Source organism: Syngnathus acus, chromosome 2, assembly GCF_901709675.1.
Source record: "Syngnathus acus chromosome 2, fSynAcu1.2, whole genome shotgun sequence".
NCBI lineage: Eukaryota > Metazoa > Chordata > Actinopteri > Syngnathiformes > Syngnathidae > Syngnathus > Syngnathus acus.
This window is the reverse complement of record NC_051088.1, coordinates 1413899-1437689: the sequence shown is the minus strand read 5'-3', so window position 1 is coordinate 1437689 and position 23791 is coordinate 1413899. Positions and strand designations below refer to the sequence as shown.

At 44.7% G+C, this 23791-nt stretch overlaps 1 protein-coding gene and 3 long non-coding RNA genes across 10 annotated transcripts in view; 2 read left to right on the top strand and 2 right to left on the bottom strand.

The window, feature by feature from the left end:
- The first annotated feature begins 2531 nt into the window (after nt 1-2531).
- Nucleotides 2532-12646, top strand: LOC119119538. Its single transcript, XR_005097332.1, has 3 exons — nt 2532-2616; nt 6264-6266; nt 12636-12646. It is a non-coding gene; the product is annotated as an uncharacterized LOC119119538 (long non-coding RNA).
- On the bottom strand, nt 10557-23074 carry LOC119119525. Its single transcript, XR_005097320.1, has 3 exons — nt 22972-23074; nt 10785-10787; nt 10557-10580 (listed from the first exon to the last, which is right to left on the bottom strand). It is a non-coding gene; the product is annotated as an uncharacterized LOC119119525 (long non-coding RNA).
- LOC119119544 lies at nt 13023-14459 on the bottom strand. The gene is made up of 2 exons (XR_005097338.1): nt 13949-14459; nt 13023-13790 (listed from the first exon to the last, which is right to left on the bottom strand). It is a non-coding gene; the product is annotated as an uncharacterized LOC119119544 (long non-coding RNA).
- LOC119119502 (tumor protein D54-like) overlaps nt 17326-23791 on the top strand; it is a 106411-nt gene continuing 99945 nt past the window's right edge. For 2 of the 7 annotated variants that reach the window (XM_037245938.1, XM_037245937.1), the window contains exons 1-2: nt 17326-17504; nt 20370-20527. In XM_037245938.1, the coding sequence (XP_037101833.1) occupies nt 17486-17504; nt 20370-20527 (177 nt within the window). In that variant the 5' untranslated portion in view covers nt 17326-17485. The remainder of the gene's footprint in view (nt 17505-20369; nt 20528-23791) is intronic. The other 5 variants (XM_037245940.1, XM_037245939.1, XM_037245943.1 and 2 more) reach the window with 3 other exon arrangements.

Below are 23791 nucleotides of genomic sequence, written 5' to 3'. Positions count from 1 at the left end.
TTGAAACGGATTAAAAAAATGTCCATTATTTGTAATGGGAAAAACTGATTGGGAATTCGACCAATTCGCTTCTCGAACCGCCTTCTGGAACGGATTGTGGTCAAAAACCAAGGTTTGACTGTATTTCTGCTATTCTTGTTAAAATCACACTTACATGTGAACTGGAAATGACAATAATAACACATAGTGAAAGCTAAATTGAGCAAATTGGCTATTTCAGAAGTGTGTGTCAAACTGGTAGCCCTTTGTCTTAATCAGTACCCAGGAAGTAGCTCTCGGTTTAAGAAAGGTTGGTGACCCCTGGTGTAGAATAACATATGTTATAGCCATAGCCTTCACACAATTATATTTAAGGACAGTCCTAAAATCTGAGTTCGCCAAGAAGCGGGTCCAGTAAGCCTTTGCCGCACTAACCAGTTGTGTAAGACTTGTTGGATTTTTGGTCCACAATTTGGGAAGCGCGCTATCCGCGCCTCACGGCAAAATTTATAGCCAATCACCTGTTATCCAATTTACTCACCGTGTGCTTGTTTTATTTCTTCAGTTTTAGGAAAAGGCTAAGACACCGAAACAAAATTTAGACTTACACAGGTTGGTTGAGTTCAATCACAATTCTTGTTAAGAAAGCTCTGTTTTCAGGAAAGTACAATACAGCGCTGGGCCTTTCGTGCGACCATGCTCAAGAGCAGAAAGTCTCCATTCAGAAAAGGTAACGTTCAAGGTTCTTTGGTCAGCTTATATTCATTTGCACATGCCAGTGTGGGCCGAGTTTGATGGGTGATGAGTCAGGGGGTGTGGCAAGTTTGCAGGAGAGTTTGATTCCATGGGAGTGGGTGCTGGTTCGGTGAGAACTGGTTCCGTGGGTGTGGGTGCTGATTATGGGCGATTCGGTGTGTGTGGGGGCTGTTGTTTTCCATCCCGACTTTCGGCCTTGGCGATCACCTTTGGCCGGGTTCTTGGTTGTTTTCCTCCTGCCGCTCTTCCTCTGGCACCTCTACCGGTTTTATCTCCAAGTGTCCTTCCTGTAAACCATTCTTGCACATACATCCACTTCGCCCACTGTCGCACACCGCCCATTCATCATTCTTTCAATTTTGTCATTTTGTACGGAATTATGTGAGCTTTTGGCTGTGACATCGTCAATTTATTAATGTTCCCTGACTATGCAAAGTTTGTACTCACCACTTACCATGTTTTTGTTTGTTTGGTCTTTTGATACTCCATGGACTTGCTTACTTCACAATATTCTTAGTTTAATCATGCTTCCAACCATATCTTTTCTTTGTTAGGCAAAATATTTCCCTCTGTCCAGAACATTCAGTAGTAATCGAAAACTGGGTCCCTCTGTTGGCACACCACGTCCCTCTGTGGAGCTGCTTCAAGTCCCTCTGTGGGGCCGCCAATGAGTGAGAAAAATAAATATAGATAAAATTCATACCCAGACATTTGTAAAAGATGGAGACTGGAAAGGCAGTTGGCCTAGACGACATTCCAGTGACAGCATGGAACTATCAAGGAGAGATGGCAGGGGAGATTCCTTAAAAAGCGAGAAGATGCCTGAGGAAAGGTACTGGTTCTTATTTTTTATTTCAGACCACAGCAATGCACAGAACTGCATTAGCTATAGAGGTGTTATGTTGATCAAGCAAAGCATGAAGTTATGGGAAATAATGCTAGAAGCGAGGCTTGGAAATCTCTACTGGCCAAAATAATGGAGAGTGTGGCAGAGATGAAGATATTGCAGGACATGCAGATGGTTGGTGTGACAGGACAGAAAGATTTGGAAACGATTGCTCTGCTGTCGCAGCCCCTAACAGGTAAACAATTAGGTAAAACATCAAAACAAAGCAAGTCATCACAAATTCCGTCATACATTTTGTCACACTATCAGGTAAGTCCAGAGTTGTTGTCATACACTGTCTTGGCTCAGAGTCTTGATTGTCAATGCTGGTATAGTCACGTCTGGTGAGAATCTTGAAATGGGCCTTCTCCATTGAAGTCTTTTGTTGTCAATGGTGCCCCAGAGTAATCCTAAACCCATATTTAGTCCAAAATTAGCCCTGATCAATCTTGCTTTTTCAAATCTGTAGTATCTTTATATTTTTCAGGTGAGAGGAATGTTATCCTCTGCTGTGATCACATCACCCCAACTTTTAATCACTTTAACCATTCACAATACACAAACACCACACCACAAGCACAGACTTGACATTCATACACCATTTCAGACAAACTGTCATCCCACAACACACAAAAAACATACAATAATAAATTGTAAAAGGAACCCTTCCCACGCAAAATTTTCTCCTCAATTAAAATTTCCCTTTTTTATTTTAAATCCAAAATTAATATCTAATTGTCTGATCTCCTGTCCTCTCATCGCTTGCCAATATGCATAATGCTGGAACATGATTTGACTCCCCATTTAGTTTGCTCACGTCTCACACTTAGACTATTTGACACTTTGTGTTGAGCTGTAACTTCAATATTTCCACCTTCCCATATTTCTTCCACTAAACAGTTCCATTTTGCTTTCAGTCTAAATTCATCCCTCCAAATAACTACCTCTGGCAAAGAAACAAAAATTTATAAAGCACTCCCTTTTACTGTTACCTTGTTCCTTCATTCATCTCCTCACAAGCATTACTGACCCTCCTCCTAAAAAATAATGATACTAAAAATAATGTTTAAAAAACAATATACACCGCTTCCTCCTGCCACTTACACTATCCACACATGACAGGTCACTTTAGAGCAGGCCGGGGCACAGGTGATTAGACCACCTGTCAGGATGGGTTTGGAGTCTGTTAAGCTAAAGTTAACTAGCGCTAGGCTAGACTTCCAGCATGCACATAGCTCCTCGTGTAGACTAGAGCGTGACAGTTTGAATAGTGCTACAGTACACATAAACACACTTTCTACTGGGGTAGTAGACAAATCCAATCACTCCACCCCGACCGGTTTTGCTGATGAAACGGTGCCTGTTTCAGATAATTTTACATGTGTAACAAATATTTACTATCAGATTCCCACGGTCGTATCGTCCCGCCGCGCTAACAAACATTCGAGAGGTGATGTTAGGCCTAGAGAACACAATCTTACTCGCATCTCGTTTAAATATCCTTCGATAGATACGCACCCTGATCGACCGATTACGCTTAAACTCGGTTTTATGCATATTAGATCGCTTCATACAAAAGCAGTTCTCGTTAATGACCTCATCACGGAACATAATCTAAACGTTTTTGGTCTCTGCGAGACCTGGTTAAAACCTAATGAACTGCTGCCGCTTAACGAGGCCTCGCCTCCAAATTTTGTGAGCTCGCATGTGGCGCGTCCTCGAAAAAAGGGTGGGGGTGTCGCCCTCATCTCGAATTCTGAGCTTAGACTTAGGCCTCGTTCGATCAACGTATTTAAAACATTTGAAGTTCTCACTGTCCGATCCACCGCTTTACCGTCATTTTATCTTGCTGTTATTTACCGTCCACCCGGGGCTTAGTCTGGCTTCCTGGATGAATTTTCAGAATTCGTGGCTGATCTAGTAACCAATGCGGATAATATAATTATCATGGGCGATTTCAACATCCACATGAATTTACCGTCAGAGCCACTTACTTTGGCGTTTCAGACTTTAACTGATATGTTTGGTTTTACGCAAGCCGTACAGGCAGCAACGCATAAGAATGGAAATACCATAGATCTGGTATTATCCCGAGGACTTGCAACCTCAAATATAGCAGTACTGCCATACACTACTGTTTTGTCTGATCATTACTTAATAAAATTTGAAATTCTAGTTTCTTGTCAAAGACAAGAGAGCAATCGGAATTATAGGAGCCGTAATTTTAACTCCATGACTGCAACTGCGCTATCTGAGTTACTGTCGCCGGCAACCGCTATATTTCCCGCATACACCGGCTCTGTTGATAATCTTACAAATGAATTCAATGCGACATTGTTAAATGCCATTGACTCTGTGGCGCCGTTATGTCTGAAAACTCGCCGTAGATTGCCTACTCCGTGGTTCACAGACGAAACGCGTACGCTTAAGCAATTATGTAGAAAGCATGAGCGCAGATGGCGTCTAACCAAACTTGAGGTTTTCCATCAGGCATGGCAGGATAGCCTCCTGAAATATAAAGATGCGCTTATTTTAGCAAAAACTCGGTATTTTTCGCAAGTTATTAATCTCAATAAAAACAATCCGAAACACCTATTTGATACAGTGGCAAAGCTGACTCTACGCCAGCCGACCCCCGATAATTCCTTCCACTCAGCTGACGAGTTCATGAAATTTTTTGCTCAAAAGATTGAGTCCATTAGGGACGAGATCAAGAATACCATTCCAATCGCTCGGTCGAGCCCGCCGTTTACCAACGCTGATGATCATGCAACAACCCTCTCAACTCTTAATAGCGTGTCCCTTGAAAGGCTTACACAAATGGTTAGTGCGGCTAAACAAACAACATGTTTGCTCGACCCTCTTCCAGCCAAACTACTTAAAGAATTATTTCAAATTTTAGGACCGTCTGTCTTAAATATAATCAAGCTGTCTGTCTCCTCTGGGATAGTGCCAACAGCCTTTAAAACCGCTATCATTAAACCGTTACTTAAGCGACCAAATCTTGACCCGGACTGTCTCAGTAATTATAGGCCAGTTTCAAACCTCCCATTCATAGCAAAACTTCTTGAAAAAGTAGTAGCACAGCAGCTTATTGTTTACATGGTCGCCAATAATCGATATGACTCTTTTCAGTCTGGTTTTAGAGCTAATCATTCCACCGAGACAGCACTTGCTAAAGTGACTAACGATCTCCTCATAGCTATGGATTCAAACACTTCATCTGTACTGTTACTGCTCGATCTTAGTGCTGCCTTCGACACTGTAGACTTTGATATTTTATTAGGGCGTCTTAAAAGTTGTGTTGGTATTTCAGGGTCAGCACTAGGCTGGTTCCATTCCTATCTATCAAATAGGACGCACCGAGTGGTCCATGGCAATGCGTCCTCTGAGCTCTATAATGTTACGTGTGGTGTCCCACAGGGATCGGTTCTCGGACCAATTCTATTTAATATTTATATGATTCCGCTTGGGGACATAATACGTAAATATAATATTAGTTTTCAATGCTACGCGGATGACACCCAATTTTATATGACTTAGAGACTTAGACTTAGACATAGACAGAACTTTATTGTCATTTTGTCAACACTAGGTGTGTACAAAACGAAATTCCGTTGCATACGGCTTTCAACAATGTAGTGGTATTTCGGCTGGTTAAAAAAAAAAGTGACATTCTATATAAAAATATGAAATAAGATAATTATAAAGTACAAAGTGCAGCAGTGATAAAGTATGTAAACAGTGCAGGAGACAAAAGCAGTATTTACAAGTGTGCAGAGGAATGCTACGTTTGAATGTTCAACAGTCTGACGACAGCAGGGAAAAAACTATTGCAGAACCTGGTGGACCTGCAGCGGATGCTGCGAAACCTCTTCCCAGAGGGCAGCAGGGAGAACAGTCCATGGTGGGGGTGTGATGGGTCACTGATAATATTACGGGCTCGGGACACGCAGCGCTGGGATGACAAGTCCTGAATGGAGGGAAGAGGAGCCCCGATGATCCTCTCTGCTGTCCTCACCACTCTCCTCAGGTTCTTCCAATCGGAGGCGCTGCAACCTCCACACCACACCGAGAGACAGCTTGTCAGAATGCTCTCTATGGTGCTTCGGTAGAACGTCCTCATGATGGGTGGGGGCAGGTGGGCTCTCCTCATCCTCCGCAGGAAGTACAAGCGCTTCTGTGCCCTCTTGACCAGTGTTGTGGTGTTCACAGTCCAGGTGAGGTCGTCTGTGATGTGGACTCCCAGGAATTTAGTGCTGCTGACCACCTCCACAGCTGAGCTGTTGATGATCAGTGGAGCGTGGTGAGGCTGGTTCTTCCTGAAGTCGACGATGATCTCCTTCGTCTTCTCCACATTCAGGATCAGGCTATTTTCTCTGCACCAGCCCACCAACTGCTCCACCTCCTCTCTGTAGTCCAGGTCGTTGTTGTCCCTGATGAGGCCCACCACCGTTGTGTCGTCTGCAAACTTCACGATGTGATTGGTGGTGAACCTGGGGGCGCAGTCGTGTGTCATCAGGGTGAACAGCAGGGGGCTCAGGACGCAGCCCTGAGGGGAGCCTGTGCTGAGGGTGATGACATCTGAGGTGTTCTGTCCGACCCGGACTGACTGAGGTCTGTTGGTGAGGAAGTCTAGCAGCCAGTTCCGAAGGGGGGTGCTGAAGCCCAGGTGTTCCAGTTTTTCCACCAGATGTTGTGGAATGATGGTGTTAAACGCTGAGCTGAAGTCCAGGAATAGCAACCGCACGTGGGTGTTCCTCTCCTCCAGGTGAGCCAGGCTCAGGTGAAGAACGGAGGAGATGGCATCCTCAGTGGAGCGGTTCTGCCGGTAGGCAAACTGGAACGGATCGAATGTTGGGGGGAGTCTGGAGACGATGTGATCTTTGAGCAGCCTTTCGAAGCACTTCATCATGATGGGAGTCAGTGCCACAGGTCTGTAGTCATTCCATGAGGTGATTTGAGGTTTCTTCGGCACCGGAATGATGGAGGCAGCCTTGAAGCACACTGGCACTTTGGCTTGGTCCAGCGAGATGTTAAAAATGTCTGTGATGACACCAGCCAGCTGGCCTGCACATTCCTTGAACACCCGCCCAGGTATGTTGTCGGGGCCTGGGGCCTTACGTGGGTTGACTCTTCTCAGAGTCTTCCACACGTCGGCTGAGTCAAGGCAGAGGGCCTCCTCTTCCTGGTGGGGAACAGTTTTAACTGAAGGAGTGCTGTTTAGTGCCTCAAAACGCCCAAAGAAGTTATTTAGACCATTTAGGAAGTCAGCATCAACCTCACCCACCGGGGGGGAGGGTAAGTTGTAGTCCGTGATCGCCCGTATGCCTTGCCACATACTCCTGGTGTTATTGGCGTCGTGGAAAAAATCCTGAATTTTCCGACTGTGGCTTCGCTTCGCTAGCCTGATGGCACGGTTCAAGTTGGCTCTCGCTGTCCTCAGTGCCTCCTTGTCGCCAGACTTGAAGGCTGAGTTCCGTGCTCGTAGCGTATGACGTACATCCTCAGTCATCCAGGGTCGTTGGTTGGCTCGGGTGATGATGTTCTTAGTGGTGCTGACGTCCTCGGAGCATTTGTTGATGTAGGCTGACACAGTCATGGCGTACTCATCAATGTCGATCTGATTGTCATATGTTGCTGCTGATTTGAACATGTCCCAGTCAGAGCACTCAAAGCAGTCCTGGAGTGCCTCCATGGCCCCCTCAGACCACACCCTCACCTGCTTCACTGTGGGTTTTGCTCTGATCAGCAGGGGCCTGTATGCAGGGGTTAGCATAACAGATAGGTGGTCTGAAGAGCCGAGGTGGGGCGGGGGGCTGCTCTGAATGCATCCTTTATACTGGTGTAAACCAAGTCCAGAGTGTTCTCTCCCCGAGTTGGAAAATCCACGTGTTGGTAAAAATGAGGGAGAATAGTCTTCATGCTAGCCTGGTTGAAGTCCCCAGCAATGATGAAAACCCCCTCTGTGTGTGTGGATTGCAGCTCACTGATTGTCCGATAGAGAACCCTCATGGCCTCTTTAGTGTTAGCGCTAGGAGGCACGTACACAGCCGTGATGCTAACAACAGTAAACTCTCTGGGCAGGTAGAAGGGTCTGCAGTTAACAGTCAAAAGCTCGATGTCCGAAGAGCAGAAGCTGGCGACAGATCTAGCATTTTTGCACCAGTTGTTGTTGATGTAGACACACAGCCCACCTCCTCGGGATTTACCGCTTAGCTCGCTGTTTCTGTCGGCGCGGAATGTAGCGAGCCCCTCCAGGCTAACGGCGTTGTCCGGCATTGATGAGTTCAGCCATGTCTCCGTCAGGATGAGAGCGCAGCAGTTTCTAACTTCCCTCTTTGAAGAGAGTTCCAGTTTTAGATGGTCCATTTTATTATCCAGTGAGCGGACGTTGGAGAGGAAGATGGATGGAAGCGGCGGTTTGTAGGGGTTAGCTCTAAGCTTAGCCGTTAGCCCACCTCGACAGCCGCGCTTTCGCCGCCGGTCACACCGCCTACGCTTACTCCTCCTCCGGCGTGTGCTGCCCGGCGAGCCCGCTGCGTCGTGAGCTTCTGGGGCTAGCGCCCTAAGCACTCCGAGGCTACGCAAACAGACTAGGGTAGTTGTGGCTACGAGTCCGAAAACACTCGATGACCGTACCTCCAGCAGGCGCTGGCGATCATACACTAATCTACTGGATGGATAAACTAAACTTTGTGTTGTTTGTAGTGTCCTAGGCGACATATTTTGTGAAAATCCTCGTCGATTGCTGAGACCCGTAGCGGCCGCGGCCAACTGGGACGCCGCCATCTTGGATTTATGCCGATATATGCCGTTATCGATGACAGATCCGCAGGATTGTTGTAATCTTGAGGCATGCCTTGCGGAGATCAAGCAATGGATGTCTCTCAACTTCCTTCGTCTTAACCCAGATAAAACTGAGATGTTGATAATTGGTCCAACTCGTTTTCAACACTTGTTCAAGGAAACCACTAGAACTATAGATAACCGTACTATCACTCAGAGCGATACTGTAACTAATCTCGGGGTAATATTTGACCGAACGCTCTCCTTTCAAAAGCACATTAAGAATATAACCAGAATTGCGTTTTTTCACCTTCGTAATATTGCTAAGATTCGTCCGATCCTCTCGACCGGTGATGCGGAAACTATTATACATGCGTTCATCATGTCGCGCCTGGACTACTGTAATGTACTATTCTCTGGTCTTCCTAAGTCCCGCATCAAAAGTCTACAGTTAGTACAAAATGCTGCTGCAAGGCTGCTCTCACGGACAAGAAAATTTGATCACATTACCCCAATATTAGCCAACTTACATTGGCTCCCGGTCCATTTAAGATGTGACTTCAAGGTTCTTCTATTAACCTATAAATCACTGCATGGCTTAGCGCCTTCGTATCTCGTCGACCTAGTTGTTCCTTATGTTCCGTCTCGTAACCTTCGTTCGCAAAACGCTACCCTTTTAGCGACACCGAGGGCCAAGAAAGTGTCTGCAGGGTCTAGAGCATTTTCTATCCGGGCTCCAGAGCTTTGGAATGCCCTCCCAATGGATATTAGGACTGCTACCTCAGTAGAAACATTTAAGACACGTTTAAAGACACATTTCTATGACATGGCCTTTAACTAACCTGTAGTGGCCGATTCGGCCGGAGTTTGTTTTGTTTTCTCTCACCCCCCCTCCCCGGCCGGGGAGGTGGTTAGGTGGCACCCAAGCTGACAGCGGCTATCTGGATTCTCGTGGGCCAATTCAGGTTGGGGGATCTGCAGCTCAACCTCCACTGCCAGGATAGTAGAGGGCTCCTCCGGCAGCCCTTCGCTCTGACTTGGACATCCACTTTTTTGATTTTCATATTATGTATTATTTGTGCCCTCTCTGCATCCATTACAACCTGGTGATCCTGAAAGGGGGATCCTTCCATATGTGGTCCCTTCTCAAGGTTTCTCATTTTCCCCTGGCAGGGGTTTTTGAGTTTTTCCTTGCCCTTTTGGGAGTTTAAGATCAGGGGATGCTTTGAGAATAATTGTCAATTTTTGTCTATGTGAAGCCCTTTGAGACTGCTTGTGATTTAGGGCTATACAAATAAACTTGACTTGACTTGACTTGACTATCACCTTGAAGATTATCGTTCTCATTTTTGTTGATGCCAATTCTTAGAATTAAAAAGACATGCTTACTCTTGATAATGGAGTCACGCTATATCACAAATTTTGAAAACCTTCTTCCACGTTCCCCCTTTGTACCTATAAAAACCAATAAGAAATATTTTTGCTGTCATGATCATCATTGTGGCCCTCACACGTTATCCCTGCACTTTAAATTGTCAATTTCTGTACATTTGAAGCCCTTTGAGACTTGCTTGTGGGCTATAGAAATAAACTTGAGTTGACTTTATTATTATTCAACTTCTTCTGCATTCTTCTGCCTTTTATTTTATTTTTATCTTAACTACTTCCACATAATTCATCTGATTTACTCCATTACACTTTTAACGCATTCCAAATATTCATGCCAAATATTCCAAATAGTATGTACGGTTTTCCAGAAATTTACAAATTTTAAGCCAAAATTTCACCATTAATTCTTCATGGCACATTCAACATTTCTCATTTTCTTCGACATAATTCCTCCAATTCACCTTCTTTCACTTCCTAGATTAAAATTTCACATTTTCACTTTTAACATTGCGGTAACATTTTGCAAAATTTAATTTTTCCCTTCTAATTTCTTCTAGTTTCTGTTTTCTTTTTTAACTGTTCATCATATGCCTACCTATTCCAAAACTTCCCACTTATTAAAAATTTCAAATCTTCAACTTTAAAATTCACGCCCAATTTTACAAAATTCTTTCTATATTTTCATACATTTTCTGACCAATTCAACACGTTCCAAATTTAAACATAATTTTGTAGCATTCCCTGAATTTTTATTCAGCCTCTTCGCCTTCACACACAATTTCTACAGAAATTACAAATTCTAATTATCAATGTTAATCCTCCGTGATGTCAGGTCTCGTCCCCAGTTTGGTTATGTGTGTAGATTGTCATCGTCTCTGTGTGTCTGTGTGCTCGCCCCTCCCTTCCTGTGTGCCTGTGATTAGTGTAATCATACTCACCTGCCTCTTGTTACCTGTGTTGTATTTAAGTTCAGTTTGTATATCACTCCCTGTCGGAGCATTGCCTGCATGCATTTGCTGCTGTCATGGAAGGCCACCCTGTCTGTTTTGTCTCACGTCTCTGTTCGGTTCCTGTTATTGATTTTGTCAGTAAGTTATGTTAGTTTGCCGAGTTTGTCTTTTGAGTTCGTCAATAAACCCTGGTCCAAGCTGCACTTGGTCGCCCTGCTCCATTACCACACCCCGAATCCATGACAGAATGCTCCGACCACTACAGCGACCAGCGCTTGGACCTCCCTCCACCACCAGCTCCCACTGCGACGCCCGATCCACGTCCATCGTCCGAGCAGGTTCCAGCGCCATCGGACTTCGCTCCAGCGACACCGGACCCGCGGCCGCCATCGGAGTGCCTCCCGGCGTCATCAGACTCGCGGTCGCCATCGGAGTGCTCCTGGCGACAGCAGCTTCGCGGCCGCGATCGGACTCCACTGCCGCGACGCCGGACCCGCGGCCGCCATCGGAGTGCCTCCCGGCGTCATCAGACTCGCGGTCGCCATCGGGCTCCACCCCAGCGTCGCAGGGCCCTGTGACGTCGCCCGGCTTCAAGCCAGCTGCACCGGACCCGCGATCGTCCCACTGCTGCGGCGCGTGGTGGCTCTTGCTGCTGCCACAGCTCCGCCTTACGAATGCTGCTGATCGCGGTCCGGACTCTCGAGTGCCGCTGATTGCGGTGAGGATTTTTTCTTTTTGCCGCCCGAGTGCGGGTTTTGCGTGAGTTGCCGCCCGAGTGCGGTTCGGTTCCCCTCGTCGCCGCCCGAGTGCGGTTCGGTTCCCCTCGTCGCCGCCCGAGTGCGGTTCGGTTCCCCTTGTCGCCGCCCGAGTGCGGTTCTGTCCCCAAGTCGCCGCCCGAGTGCGGTTCTGTCCCCCAAGTCGCCGCCCGAGAGCGGTTCTGTGCCCCAGGTTGCCGCCGTTTGCGGTTCTGTCCCTGAGTGGCCGCCGTCAGCGGTTCTGTTCCCCAAGTTGCTGCCGATTGCGCGTCAGGCCCCCATGTGTGCCGCGATTGTGGCCCTGGGCCCCTGACCGCCGCTGCGTGCAGTTCTGTCCCGCAAGTTGCTGCCGATTGCGCGTCAGGCCCCCAGTGTGTGCCGCGATTGTGGCCCTGGGTCCCTGACCGCCGCTGCGTGCAGTTCTGTCCCCCAAGTTGCTGCCGATTGCGCGTCAGGCCCCCAGTGTGTGCCGCGATTGTGGCCCTGGGCCCCTGACCGCCGCTGCGTGCAGTTCTGTTCCCCAAGTGGCCGCCCGAGTGCGGTTCGGTTCTCCTCGTCGCCGCCCGAGTGCGGTTCGGTTCCTCTCGTCGCCGCCCGAGTGCGGTTCGGTTCCACAAGTCGCCGCCCGAGTGCGGTGCGGTTCGGTTCCCCAAGTCGCCGCCCGAGTGCGGTGCGGTTCTGTTTCCCAAGTTCATCATGTCTTTGAAATGCTATGTTACATATAAAAATTTCATGATTCAAATGATTTAATTTCTATCGATCAATGTCCACTTTGCAAAGATTCTGATCACGCTGTCATGATTTGTTATTATTAGTGTATCTTCACTGTCCATATCTATGTATTTTGTTTTTTATCCCCATTTTAGTGTCAATAAGCAGCCTTATTATTCCCTCTTTTATCAAAACTCCTCAGTTATGTCCGCCCCAGCACCCAAACACACTTCCATCCCTTTTGTCCAATACTCCACCAACTTTGTAATGCTTCAGCAGTCTTTAGCAATGTGTCCAGTTTGACTTCATGTGACTCGTGCAAGTCTTTAGCAGCCTCTCCTCTTAGATTCTCATGATGATTATTCAGGGCTGGACCGTCCGCCACTCTCAAATGCGTCCATCTTTTCTTTGTTCTTTCAGTCCATTTTCTTTTTGATCTGCAACTGTGTGTATTCCACCAACTGTATGGTTCTTGTCCTGTGAAGAGCTGTGCTTGCCCCCTTCAAGCATGATAATAGTTCCTGTTGTTCTCCCAAAGGTCAAAGGTGTCTCATGACCAGGGACAGTCCTCTCTTGATTTTGAGACAGCCAGTGGAGTAAGAGGACTCAGTTCAGGAATTGTGCCACGCGCTAGGGCAGAACACACTGGGACACAAATTTCACAAAACTATCTTCGTGTTATCAGTCTTCCTGTGTAGTATTTGTTCCTTACACCCCAAATCTTCCTATTAACATTTTGTATCCTATCAGTTGCGCACACTCATCATCTTACTATCAAGCCGCCCTTATCAAATGCTTTTTTTTCCCTTCTGAGTAATCCATCCACCCTACCCATTAACACGGCTAAAATCCTCGTTCCAGTGTTTATCATCAAATAAAGTTCCGAAATCCTTTGTAATAAACTGTAATGTAATTTAACATTCTACCAACATGGTTGTATATGCAGCAAATGTTATTGTTCAATCTATAGGTCATACAGCGCCTGTGTTCCAAATATGACACTCCTCCTTGATTTAACATCTCATAAGTTATTATTGTCAGCAGCGCTAAAGGATAGTGCTTGAAAGTGAATGTCTTATCGCCCAATTTAAAACACATGCCACATTTGAGCTAGTCATTTATAGAATTTAGAATTCATTTATTTATTTGCCATCCTCATGTTAGCTGGCATATGTCAGAATTAAAATGTAATTTTGCTTTTAATTTTAAGTCTTTCAAAATTGCTATATCCTTACTGCACCGAGATAAACAAACAAACAAAAACAATCTATGCTCCTGCACAGACTCTTAAAAGTGGCACCCAAATGCCAGATTACAAATCAAACCTCCTTCACTCTCACATTTTTTGATAAAACAGTCTACTTATCTAGACACTGTCATCACATACTAAATAATGGCCTGCAAATTAAATATAATGTTGTTGTTGTGGTCCCTCAAAACATGTGACTAGAATTTGGACAATTATTAACCCCCATCAATTGATCAATTATCTCCTCACTAAATTCCTAGCCTGTTAACCTATCTGCATAAAGAAGATATTTACAATGCAGGGGATAAGAGAATAACAAGGAACACCTGAACCCTAACCCAAGAACACAAGGAAAACCTAACAATAAACAAAATAAACCCAAACCACAATCAAAACCACATAAACTAGGACCATGACATATGTAGACCAACACAGTACTCCAAATATTCCCTCGTTAAAATTTTAGCCTTTTTGTGTAGAGCACCATTGATTTCTAATCATTGACCTAATTTTATCCTAAATTTAATCCCAATCACGAATGCCCCCTACTTAATACTTTACTTGGTGTTCTTTTAATAAAAAGTGCCCCATGCAATGTCGTTTTTATTTGTTGTTTTTAACTCTAAGTGATTCAAATCTTTGACTTATTCTTACATGTTACCACCTTGTATAGTCTAATCGATCAATAATTCCTCCTAAATGTAACATCTGCAATCACAATTTAATTTTATCCAATTCTACAACGTATGTTCTCTCTTACTCTCACATTTTTTATGAGGGCTGGGCACTCTCCTCGTTGGACCAGTTTCTGCCCACAAACCTCAGATTATTCTATAATTTCTAATTTTTACATTTAACAATGCAAATCCGATAAACCATTGTCTAGCACACCGTTTTCTTGCACCATTTTAGCCCAATTCCATCATCTATGACAAACTGGTACACAAAGACAAACATAGATAACACACGGGCCCACAACATAGACATGACATCATCATGACATCAGTGAGGACCTCTCCTGGTCCACCAACACCGCATCACTGGCGAAGAAAGCTCAGCGCCGCCTGTACTTCCTGCGGAAACTCAGGCGAGCAAGTGCTCCTCCGGCCGTCATGACTACATTCTACCGTGGCACCATTGAGAGCGTCCTCTCCATTTGTATCGCTGTTTGGGGTGCTAGCTGCACTGAATACAACATGAAGGCCCTGCAGCGCATAGTGAACACGGCTGGTAAGATTATTGGTGCTTCACTCCCCTCCCTGAAGGACATTTACACCTCCCATCCCACCCGCAAGGCGACCACGATTGTGAGTGACGTGTGTCACCCCGCTCACTCTTTGTTTGCTCTTCTGCCCTCTGGGAAGAGGTACAGGAGCCTGCGCTCCCGCACCACCAGACTCACCAACCGCTTCATACTCCAGGCTGTTAGGATCCTGAACTCTCTCCCCCCTTCTGCGTAGCGTCCTGTACTTTTGCGCTATATTCTGACTGTCTGCTGTATCACACTTGCTCCATTTTTGCTCCTCTTATTTATTGTTATTTGTTTATTTATTATTTATTCATCACTCTTATTTATTCACAGTTTGTGCCTTCTTGTTTTTATTTTTTGTGTTGTTTATTTGTATGTATATTGTGTACTATGTCTTGTCACCGTGGGATAGTGGGAACGTAATTTCGATCTCTCTGTGTGTCTTGGCATGTGAAGAAATTGACAATAAAGCAGACTTTGACTTTGATGACAATCTTCCCAGCCGATGACAAATGGGGGGGGGGGGGGGCAGCTGTGCGGAGAGCCTCGCCACCACCACGTCACACAATGCAACCCCCACCTCTGTCCTAAATATGCATTTGTGCCCACCTGACCGTTTGGCCCAAACTTTAGAGCCGCACCCTTTTGAAAACAACAATGGTTACAGTTTAACCCCACCGCACAATGGGATACAACCTTCATGCTAATTATACGTATATATACATTCTTTATCAAATTCTTGTTAAGCCATTTTTCTGACTCCAACTCACATGCCAAATTAAAAAAAATCAACAATTTTATACAAATCAACTTATTGTTCTTCATGAACCACAAATCATCACTTCCATCCCATGAACAGCAGCACCACAACTAATCACTCAATTCTCCAGCTGCGTCGCTGTCCCATCTGACAGCCAAGCCTGCTTTCCGCACAATATCAACATCGACAATTATGTAGCGACCTGGTCAACCCAGTTACCCTTCGCCCTAGACAACAATATAAGTCTCTAAGGTCACACTATTGAGGTCGCCAGGCATCCGTCCTGCTACGTATATCAGCGATGCCTTCACCTTTTTTTTCTTTTCTTTTTTTTTTCACGAGTCCCTGACTCGTATTGGTGGCCTGGCCGATCTAATCGACCCTGACCTTAGGCAACAGTACAAAGTCCCTAAGCGTCTACTATTGAGGCCACTCCGGTGCCCATATGCTAGCCATTGACATCCCACAAGTTCCAGCGGTGTGAGCGCCCTTCGCTGATCAGACAAAGTCCTCACCACCTTTCTCTTTTCAAAAAGAAATCATCTATACAATCATAAATGTATATACAACCACCATTCCTGAACACAGAGCTAAAATTATAAATTTTTAATTTTACTCTGCTTTCACTCCACAATATTGCTGAACTGGGAGATTTTATTGAAAAAAAAGGTTCCCCCTTACCTTTTGTGCCGATCGGACTGCAATATTGTTGAGCAAGAGCGGAGAAGGAAGAATCCTTCCTGGAGCATGCACTTTCCCTTCTGAAGAAATCACGTCAGGGTCACCAGACTTTCAAGGAACAATTATTTTAAATGTGAGGGTGCTGACAGATAGATGATTGTCAGCCTTATTTATATTAACTCCAGTAATCGCAGATCTTGACTGGGTTTTTGGAACGATCCTCGTAATCTCATCCCTAAATGGACTGAATCAGAGGCGTAGCCAGGAATTTTTCCAGTAGGGGCGCACGCCCACAGGAAAAAAAATCGAACATCACCCACGCCGTTCGCTGATCGCTAAAACAACGTCCGGGAGGCAAACGGTGAATGGATAACATCGCGCACATAGAATAGCGCAAGCACATTCGCGCAAGACCGAAAGAAAAAAACGGCATGAAAATGAAGAATCGAATTTTTTTTTTTTTTTTCAACCGGGGCGCAGGGAGTCCTAACCGGGGCGCCGCCCCGGCTCGCCCCGGCTTGGCTACGCCTCTGGACTGAATCTTCTGGGTGGAAAATTTCATGAAATTGTCAGCTGAGCTGCAGTCTGCTGATGTTGCGTTAGCTTTGCCACAGTTTCAAATAAGTATTTAGGGTTGTTTTTATTGAGACCAATAATTCTAGAGCAATAATTAGTTTTTGCAAAAACAAGTGCTTCTTTGAATTTCAGCAGGCCTACCCACCTGTAACCCGGCCTGTCACTGGCTCAAACAGTAATCTGTTTCTAAAAAGAGTGATAGCACCTTCACGAGGAAGGTCATACCCAGAGTCCAACTCAGCACTTCTGAACTGTGAGGTAGATGTGCCACCAAAGGAAACTTTTTTTTACATCTGTGAGGTGGTCTTTCTGCGCTGTGGTGGTGTGTGAGTTGGCAATAATATTTGCAAAATTGCAATAGTACAAAGTATGCCTCCATATGCCTCTATATTCCTCCATATGTCGTTTCAAAACAATTAGCTGACTTCTCACGTTTGACCAGTGTACGTGTGTTTGAATGCGTGTGGCTGCAACCCCCTTTCCCAGGCCGATGAGCATTCCAGTTGAAATTTCCGACTCTGAAATCCAACCTTGCTTATTGATTGACCCACTTTTCTGTCCGGTAGGGGGCGACGATGGACTTCAACCCGAGTTGCCAACCAACATTCAAAATCAAAGAAGAAGGGGAAAAAAATCTGTTTCGTTGTCACTTGTGAGCACACAGGAGCAACGGGCGCACTGAATGCCGAGTAGGCGACTTTCTATGCAAGTTAAGGTTTGTCAACGACGACTTCAAAAGACAATTTTTTGACGCAATGGATCCCGTCGGCCAAGGTAACCGTGAATGTTCCCCGTGGGCTAAATTGGCTACCATGTATCTTACATTGATGTCACACGATGAGAGAAAATGTCAAAGTCTAAAGTTAATGCATTGCAACGTGCATGTAAAAGTTGGATGTGTGTGAAGGCCTACAGATGTGTCATTTTGGTCGCTTGTGTATCGAACCGAAAAGAACGGAATTGGCTCGCTGCTACATGCTATATGACCAATGATGCTACAAAAAAGAATGCTTTTGTATAGTTAAGTGACTTTGGCGCATTTTCTCGTATTTACATGACGTTGAAACACTACGTCTCCTGTTCAAATTGTATCTCGCAAACAACTCAAGGCAAATGTGAACTGTTTTGGTGACATTTGAAAAGCAGTTTTCCTGGCACTGCAAGCGAGGCCGTCTTGTTGACAGCTGACAGAATTCGACGTTGACGTCACTTTCAGATCGTTGTAAGAGATCCTCCATTTGAGAGCCTGAAGTGACTCTTCAAAGTGTACCTTCTGTGAGGGTCCACTCCACTGTTTGATGTAAAAGTTCAGCCACATAGAGCGTTTATTTCCCTATGATTTTAAACCAAGTTTAGCGCCAATTTACTTTGTCCTTGGCCAGGTTGAACACATGACTCTGGCTTTCAGTTTATACTCAGAGGTGTCAAATACATGTCCACAAAATAAAAAAATCTGCCACAGCAGGGAGATAGCTTGTTAAGCCTAATTTCCACCGACTGATGGTACCTACCCTGCTCCACTCTACTCTGCTTCGGTCTTCTCGACTCTACACTCAAAAAGAGTGCTTCTCCACGACTCGGCATACGTCACATTATAGTAGGGTGACCAGACGTCCTCTTTTTCCCGGGTATGTCCAACTTTTGAGCCCTAACAAAATGTCCAGGGGGAATTTCAAAATCGTCCGGAATTTTGTTGGACTGCCTCAAACATAATACATGTACAGTAAGTACATTGTCAATAGAATTGCCGCTCCATTTCACTCAATTCCAGGTTTTTCTGTATTGTTCGCAAATAAGTCACGCCCTTCTCAAATCTAGTCACTTTGCTACGAAGTAGGGTGGGCCAGTATGCGACGAGTGTTTACAGGCAATGCCAAAACGAAAATGCACGTTCACGGAGTTGAATAAAAACATTTCCCGCGCTTTCGCCAGGGTCGTGATCCTTATGAAGCTGAGTTCTTGACATGCAAGGCAGGCACTTACGTGTCTGTGGCAAATAAAGGTGCCAACGCACCCCGCAATAGGACTGAAGAGGAGCCCTTTTTTTATCTTCAAATGCTGCACCGATGGCCATATTTCGTTTGTCTTTTTTTTTACTGAGTGTAGCACTATAAAACTAACAGATGTCATTGTACACATCTTTTGTTAGTGTAAATATGTTTTCGTTATTGTACTCTATATGTTGTTTTGTTATTCGGGCCAATAGATGCAATTGCTGTACAGACACCATGTCATTTGTGTCATAACATACGACACAAATGACCCCCCCCCCCCCCCACTCAGAAAAAGCACCCTCTCCCAAAAAAAGGTATCCTCTTTTTCTGGTCACACTACATTATTAGCGACCATTGCTCGCACGCACGAATAATAACAATGGAGAGTGCGTTACTGCGATGGATTGTTGCAACTGCTGATTGGTTTGTGGCTGCTTATTTCAGCCAGAATACATCAAATGAATAAAGAAGATGAAAGGAAGGTTGTGAAAGCGAAAGCAAACATGTTAAAGAAGTACCGCTGATGTTTAATTTTTTTTTGTTTCGAAAAACAGGAGACATGGGACATCCGCCACAAGCGTGTAAATAAAGCATTGTCTCGGACCAATCATTGGCCTCCAAAATATTTACCGTATTTTCCGCACCATAAGGCGCACTTAAAAGCCAAAAACGAAGGTGCGCCTTTTAATAAGGTGCGTCTTGTGTGTGGACTGAATTCCAAATTCTTTATAATTGTTTTGTGTGGCTTCCGTAATATACAGGTGTAATATGTAGACCCAATGAACCAATCAGAGGATATTACGTTTTACGTAGAGAACCAATCAGAGGACATTACGTTTTACGTAGATTGGGGCAAAAAACAATCAGAATACTGTACGTAACATGTAGAGTATGTACCTCTGCCGCCATTGATAAATAAATAATATCGTTTCTGCAAATCTGTAAAGTTGTTTTGTGTGGCTTCTGCCACACAGAGACGTAATATACAGACGTAATATGTCGACCCGATGAACTAATCGGAGGACATTACGTTTTTTGTAGATCGGGGCGGTAAACCAATCAGAGGGCTGTACGTAACACATAGAGTATGTACCGCTGACACCATTGATAAATAATTACTATAGTTTGTGCAAAGCATTAGGACGCTCTAAAATGGCATAGTCAGAGACATGCTTACGAGGCACAATTAGAGCATTCTGGAAAGCCAGGATCATTGCAGAAGAGCAACGTGACAATGACGAGTCAATGACGAGAGGTTACTTAGCATGTTTAATGGCGAACTTGCTAAACTGTTAATTTGAATACAGAAGATGAGGACTTGGACGGATTTGCGTATAAATATCGATTAACAATCATGTGAGTACAGTAGAGTACATGGTTAAATAGTAGAATAAAGTACAGCCGAACTCACGGTCTTGCTCCCGCGACGTGTTTTTGTCTACCGTAATTCATGGCATGCATGCGCCCTATAATGCCGTGCGCCCTATGTGTTGATTAAATACAAAATAGACCCCACAATTGAGTCTGCGCCTTTTTACCCGGAAGCGCCTTATGGTGCGGAAAATACGGTAATATGTATTTTTTAATCAACGAATGTGTATGCTTCCATTTTTAACAGTTGCCTTCATTGTTTCTTGCGGTGCAGATGTCAACTTGAACTCCCCTAACAAGGGTCTGCCCGTGGAACATTCCAGCAGCCTAGCAGATTTTCCGGTGGAAGGGGCGCAGAGAGGTTTGGGCAACCCCCTCTCACCAGGCCTGACAGAGGAGGAAGCTGAGGCTCTTCAGAATGAGCTTGCCAAGGTCAGTGTTACTGGTTTCAAATTCAGCATTTTGACACTTTCTGCTGTTTCTCTTTTGTTGCAACGCATCATTTTGTCATTTTGTGACCTCTTGAGTCCCCTTACTGAAATTGGCAAGGCTCCAAATTAGGGCTGCACAATATATTGAAAAAACATCAGCATTGCGAAAATGGCCCTGAAATATGCATATTAGAAAGACGTGCAATATGTTTTCTATATGCTTTTTTCTGATTCAGTGAGATACAACCTGTTGTGTTCTGTTCAAGATGTCCGTCGTTGAGCAAAGAAAACAAAGATGTGGAGTAATAGTTGGTTCTTTATTTGCAAGATCTTGGGTTGCTTCACGACAGTCAGTACAAGTGCACTTCAGCAGATGAGACCAACAACATCAGACTCCAGATCAGAAGGTTTTATACTGTCCGCAAGCAGGAATACGGAAGGGGAGGGGAAAAGAAGGAAAAACATATCCTCATAAGAATGTCTTGTTATCTACTGAATGTTTTGTATAAATGTGTCATGACGTTAATGAGCTCTGCCTTATGTGTAATGGAAAAGTTACCAAGCTGTGTGTGCCGTGTCTGTGCTCTGATGGAGCAACTATGTTTGTATAAATTAATATAAAATTAATATAAAACATTTAGCCATTGCTGTTGCTCCCTTTTCAGTCCCCCTTTTGACCTCGACAGAGGTCAACCAAAAAACAAGGACAAACTAACAAAGTGTATCATGAACACGGGAATATTGGAACATCTGATAAGCGGCCGGTCAATCTAACTCGTGGCTCTCAATTACAGTAGTAATCAGTCCGTGTCACAAAGAGCGGAATCAAGGAACACAACAACATCCATAAACCATGTAAAACGAACACAGATGATACACGTGCTCACGCCAGGGTTGGGGGAATAGTGGCGGGTGTAGGCATGAGAGTATCGATGTCCGTCCAGGTGTCATTAGAATGTGCGTCGGGAATTTGTACCAATTGGATGGGAGTTCGTAATTTGAGCTATACCAGTGGAGAAACGATGAAGAGAGCAAGAGCATAAATACCTAGCATTAAGAGAGTAAATGAGGGAGGACAGGGTGAGGGTTGCAAAGGTGATACATGATCAAAAACTTCAATGTCAGCAAGAAACCGCCGTGAGGAGGAGGTCTCGCCTCAATTCTCCTGTTCAACTTGAGTGTGTGAGTGAAAAACCTGCGGCATGCTATAATGCAGGAAAAGGCTCACACGGTCCCTTTGCCTTAGGCGACCAAAATGTTATCAATAACATCAGTCCAAGATAACACTTGCTCGTAGTAGTTCAGCCGTTGGGGGCTTGGCACGCCCACTGGTGGAGGGTTAGCACAGTTCTTACCCCTTTTGCAGCTCTGCTCCGTCCGGAAGGAACCTGAAAACGTCTGCTGTGCAGTCTTTGTCTTCAGTGGCTCAGGGTAGACTACCTGGCCACCAAGGGGAAGAGGATTATTCTGCCTCTTTTTCGATTGGGAGTGGGGACGCTGTCGATGGCGGATCTGGATCTTTGCAGGAATCCTTTACAGGGGCACACTGGGATAGATGATACCACGTGTCTCCTTTGCCGGCCAGCCGGACGACATGCGATATGCGCTCCACCACTGCAAAGGGTCCAGTCCACCGAGGCTCTGTCCACTTTCTCTTCAGGACTTTCAGCCAGATAGTTGGGGTGATTTGAATCTCGGCGGCCCCATCTGGGTCCGCTGCAGTGTGCTCAGCAAACCTGGAATCATAAAACCGGACAATTGGTCTAAGATGTGTGTGCGCGCTTACCACCATCCGGATCAGCAACTGGAAGGGCCGAAATTGGTCCAGGAAAACAGCGACCTTTCTGCAACTCAAAAGGGGTGTGCCCAGTTCGGGCATTAACAGACATATGCACACACATCAATACGAGAGGGAGTGCTTGAACCCAATTCAAATTCAGTGTATCTTTGTTATCTATGTCTCATGTTCAATTCAATTGATGTTCAAATCATTCTTCATTTTCCCAAAATGGTTCATGGTTCAACTGCTAAATTTCTTTTAATATTCATAATATTTAATAATAGGCCTTCACAGTTGTTATTTTACACCATTCACTTTCTTCTTCTTCTATTTTATTCTCTTCACTTTTCTGTCCTTCTACTACTTCCACATAATTCAACCGATTCACTCCATTCCACTTTTGACGTATTCCAAATATTCACGAGATGAGGGCTTCCATTTTTCTCGTTCCGTTTTTTTCCATTTTCGCAAAATTTGCAAATTTACGACAAATCTTTCCCCATTCATTCTTAATGGCACATTCAACATTTCACATTTACGTTGTTCCAGTTTGAAATTCATATCATTCACCACATTCAAATCACATTCGGAAAGATTCTCGACTTTCCCAAAATTGCCAAATTAAAATATTTCACGTCACGTTTAAAATTTCCGCAGAATTTCACAAAATTTCGTTTTTCACCTCTAATTTCTACATTTTTCAAGTAATTCAACTCATTCCAACATCATTCTGCAGCATTCCCCCAGAAGTTATTCAGTTTCTTCACCTTCACATTTCTCCAGAAACCGCATTTTCTAGTTATTATTCTTATTATCAAACATATTCCCTATTCCTTGTAATTGGTCTATTTATCTCCTACATTAAATGACCTAAATATTTGTTGCTTATCTTGTAGCTGTATGATTCATCACCGTTTGCAGTTCGTCTTAAAAAAAAAAACAACCTTATCATCTCTAAATTGTTACCACGCAATGTATCCATTCCAGGCTGTTGTCTCTCGTTCACTCCCTTCCTTTCGAGATCCTTCTGCTCCTTCCATCACTGTATGTTCAATTCTTACATGCCCTGTTGAGGCTTCAAAAACAAGTACATTTGAAAAAACATTGAATCTCATAATTTACAAATTGATTCTACTTACTCATTTACACTCACTCTCCCCCCTTTGACACATTCATACAATGTGTTAAATCGTGTCATTAGGGATCAAAAGGGACCAACAAAGCGTGCCGGCACAGTATCATACTGATCGTAGCTGGACTCGCTGATCCAGTCGTGTCCGGTCATAGGACTGAAACGGGCCTTCCGCATTGAACCATTTTGTCGTCAGTGGTGCCCCTGATCAATCATCAAATCCTAGGTATTCCAATCTGTACTATACTTTCAGGTGAGAGGAATTTTATCCTCTATCATGATCACAACACCCCAACTCCAAACTATCTTGGCCAATCATATTGCGCACGCACACACCCACCCACTCACAGACA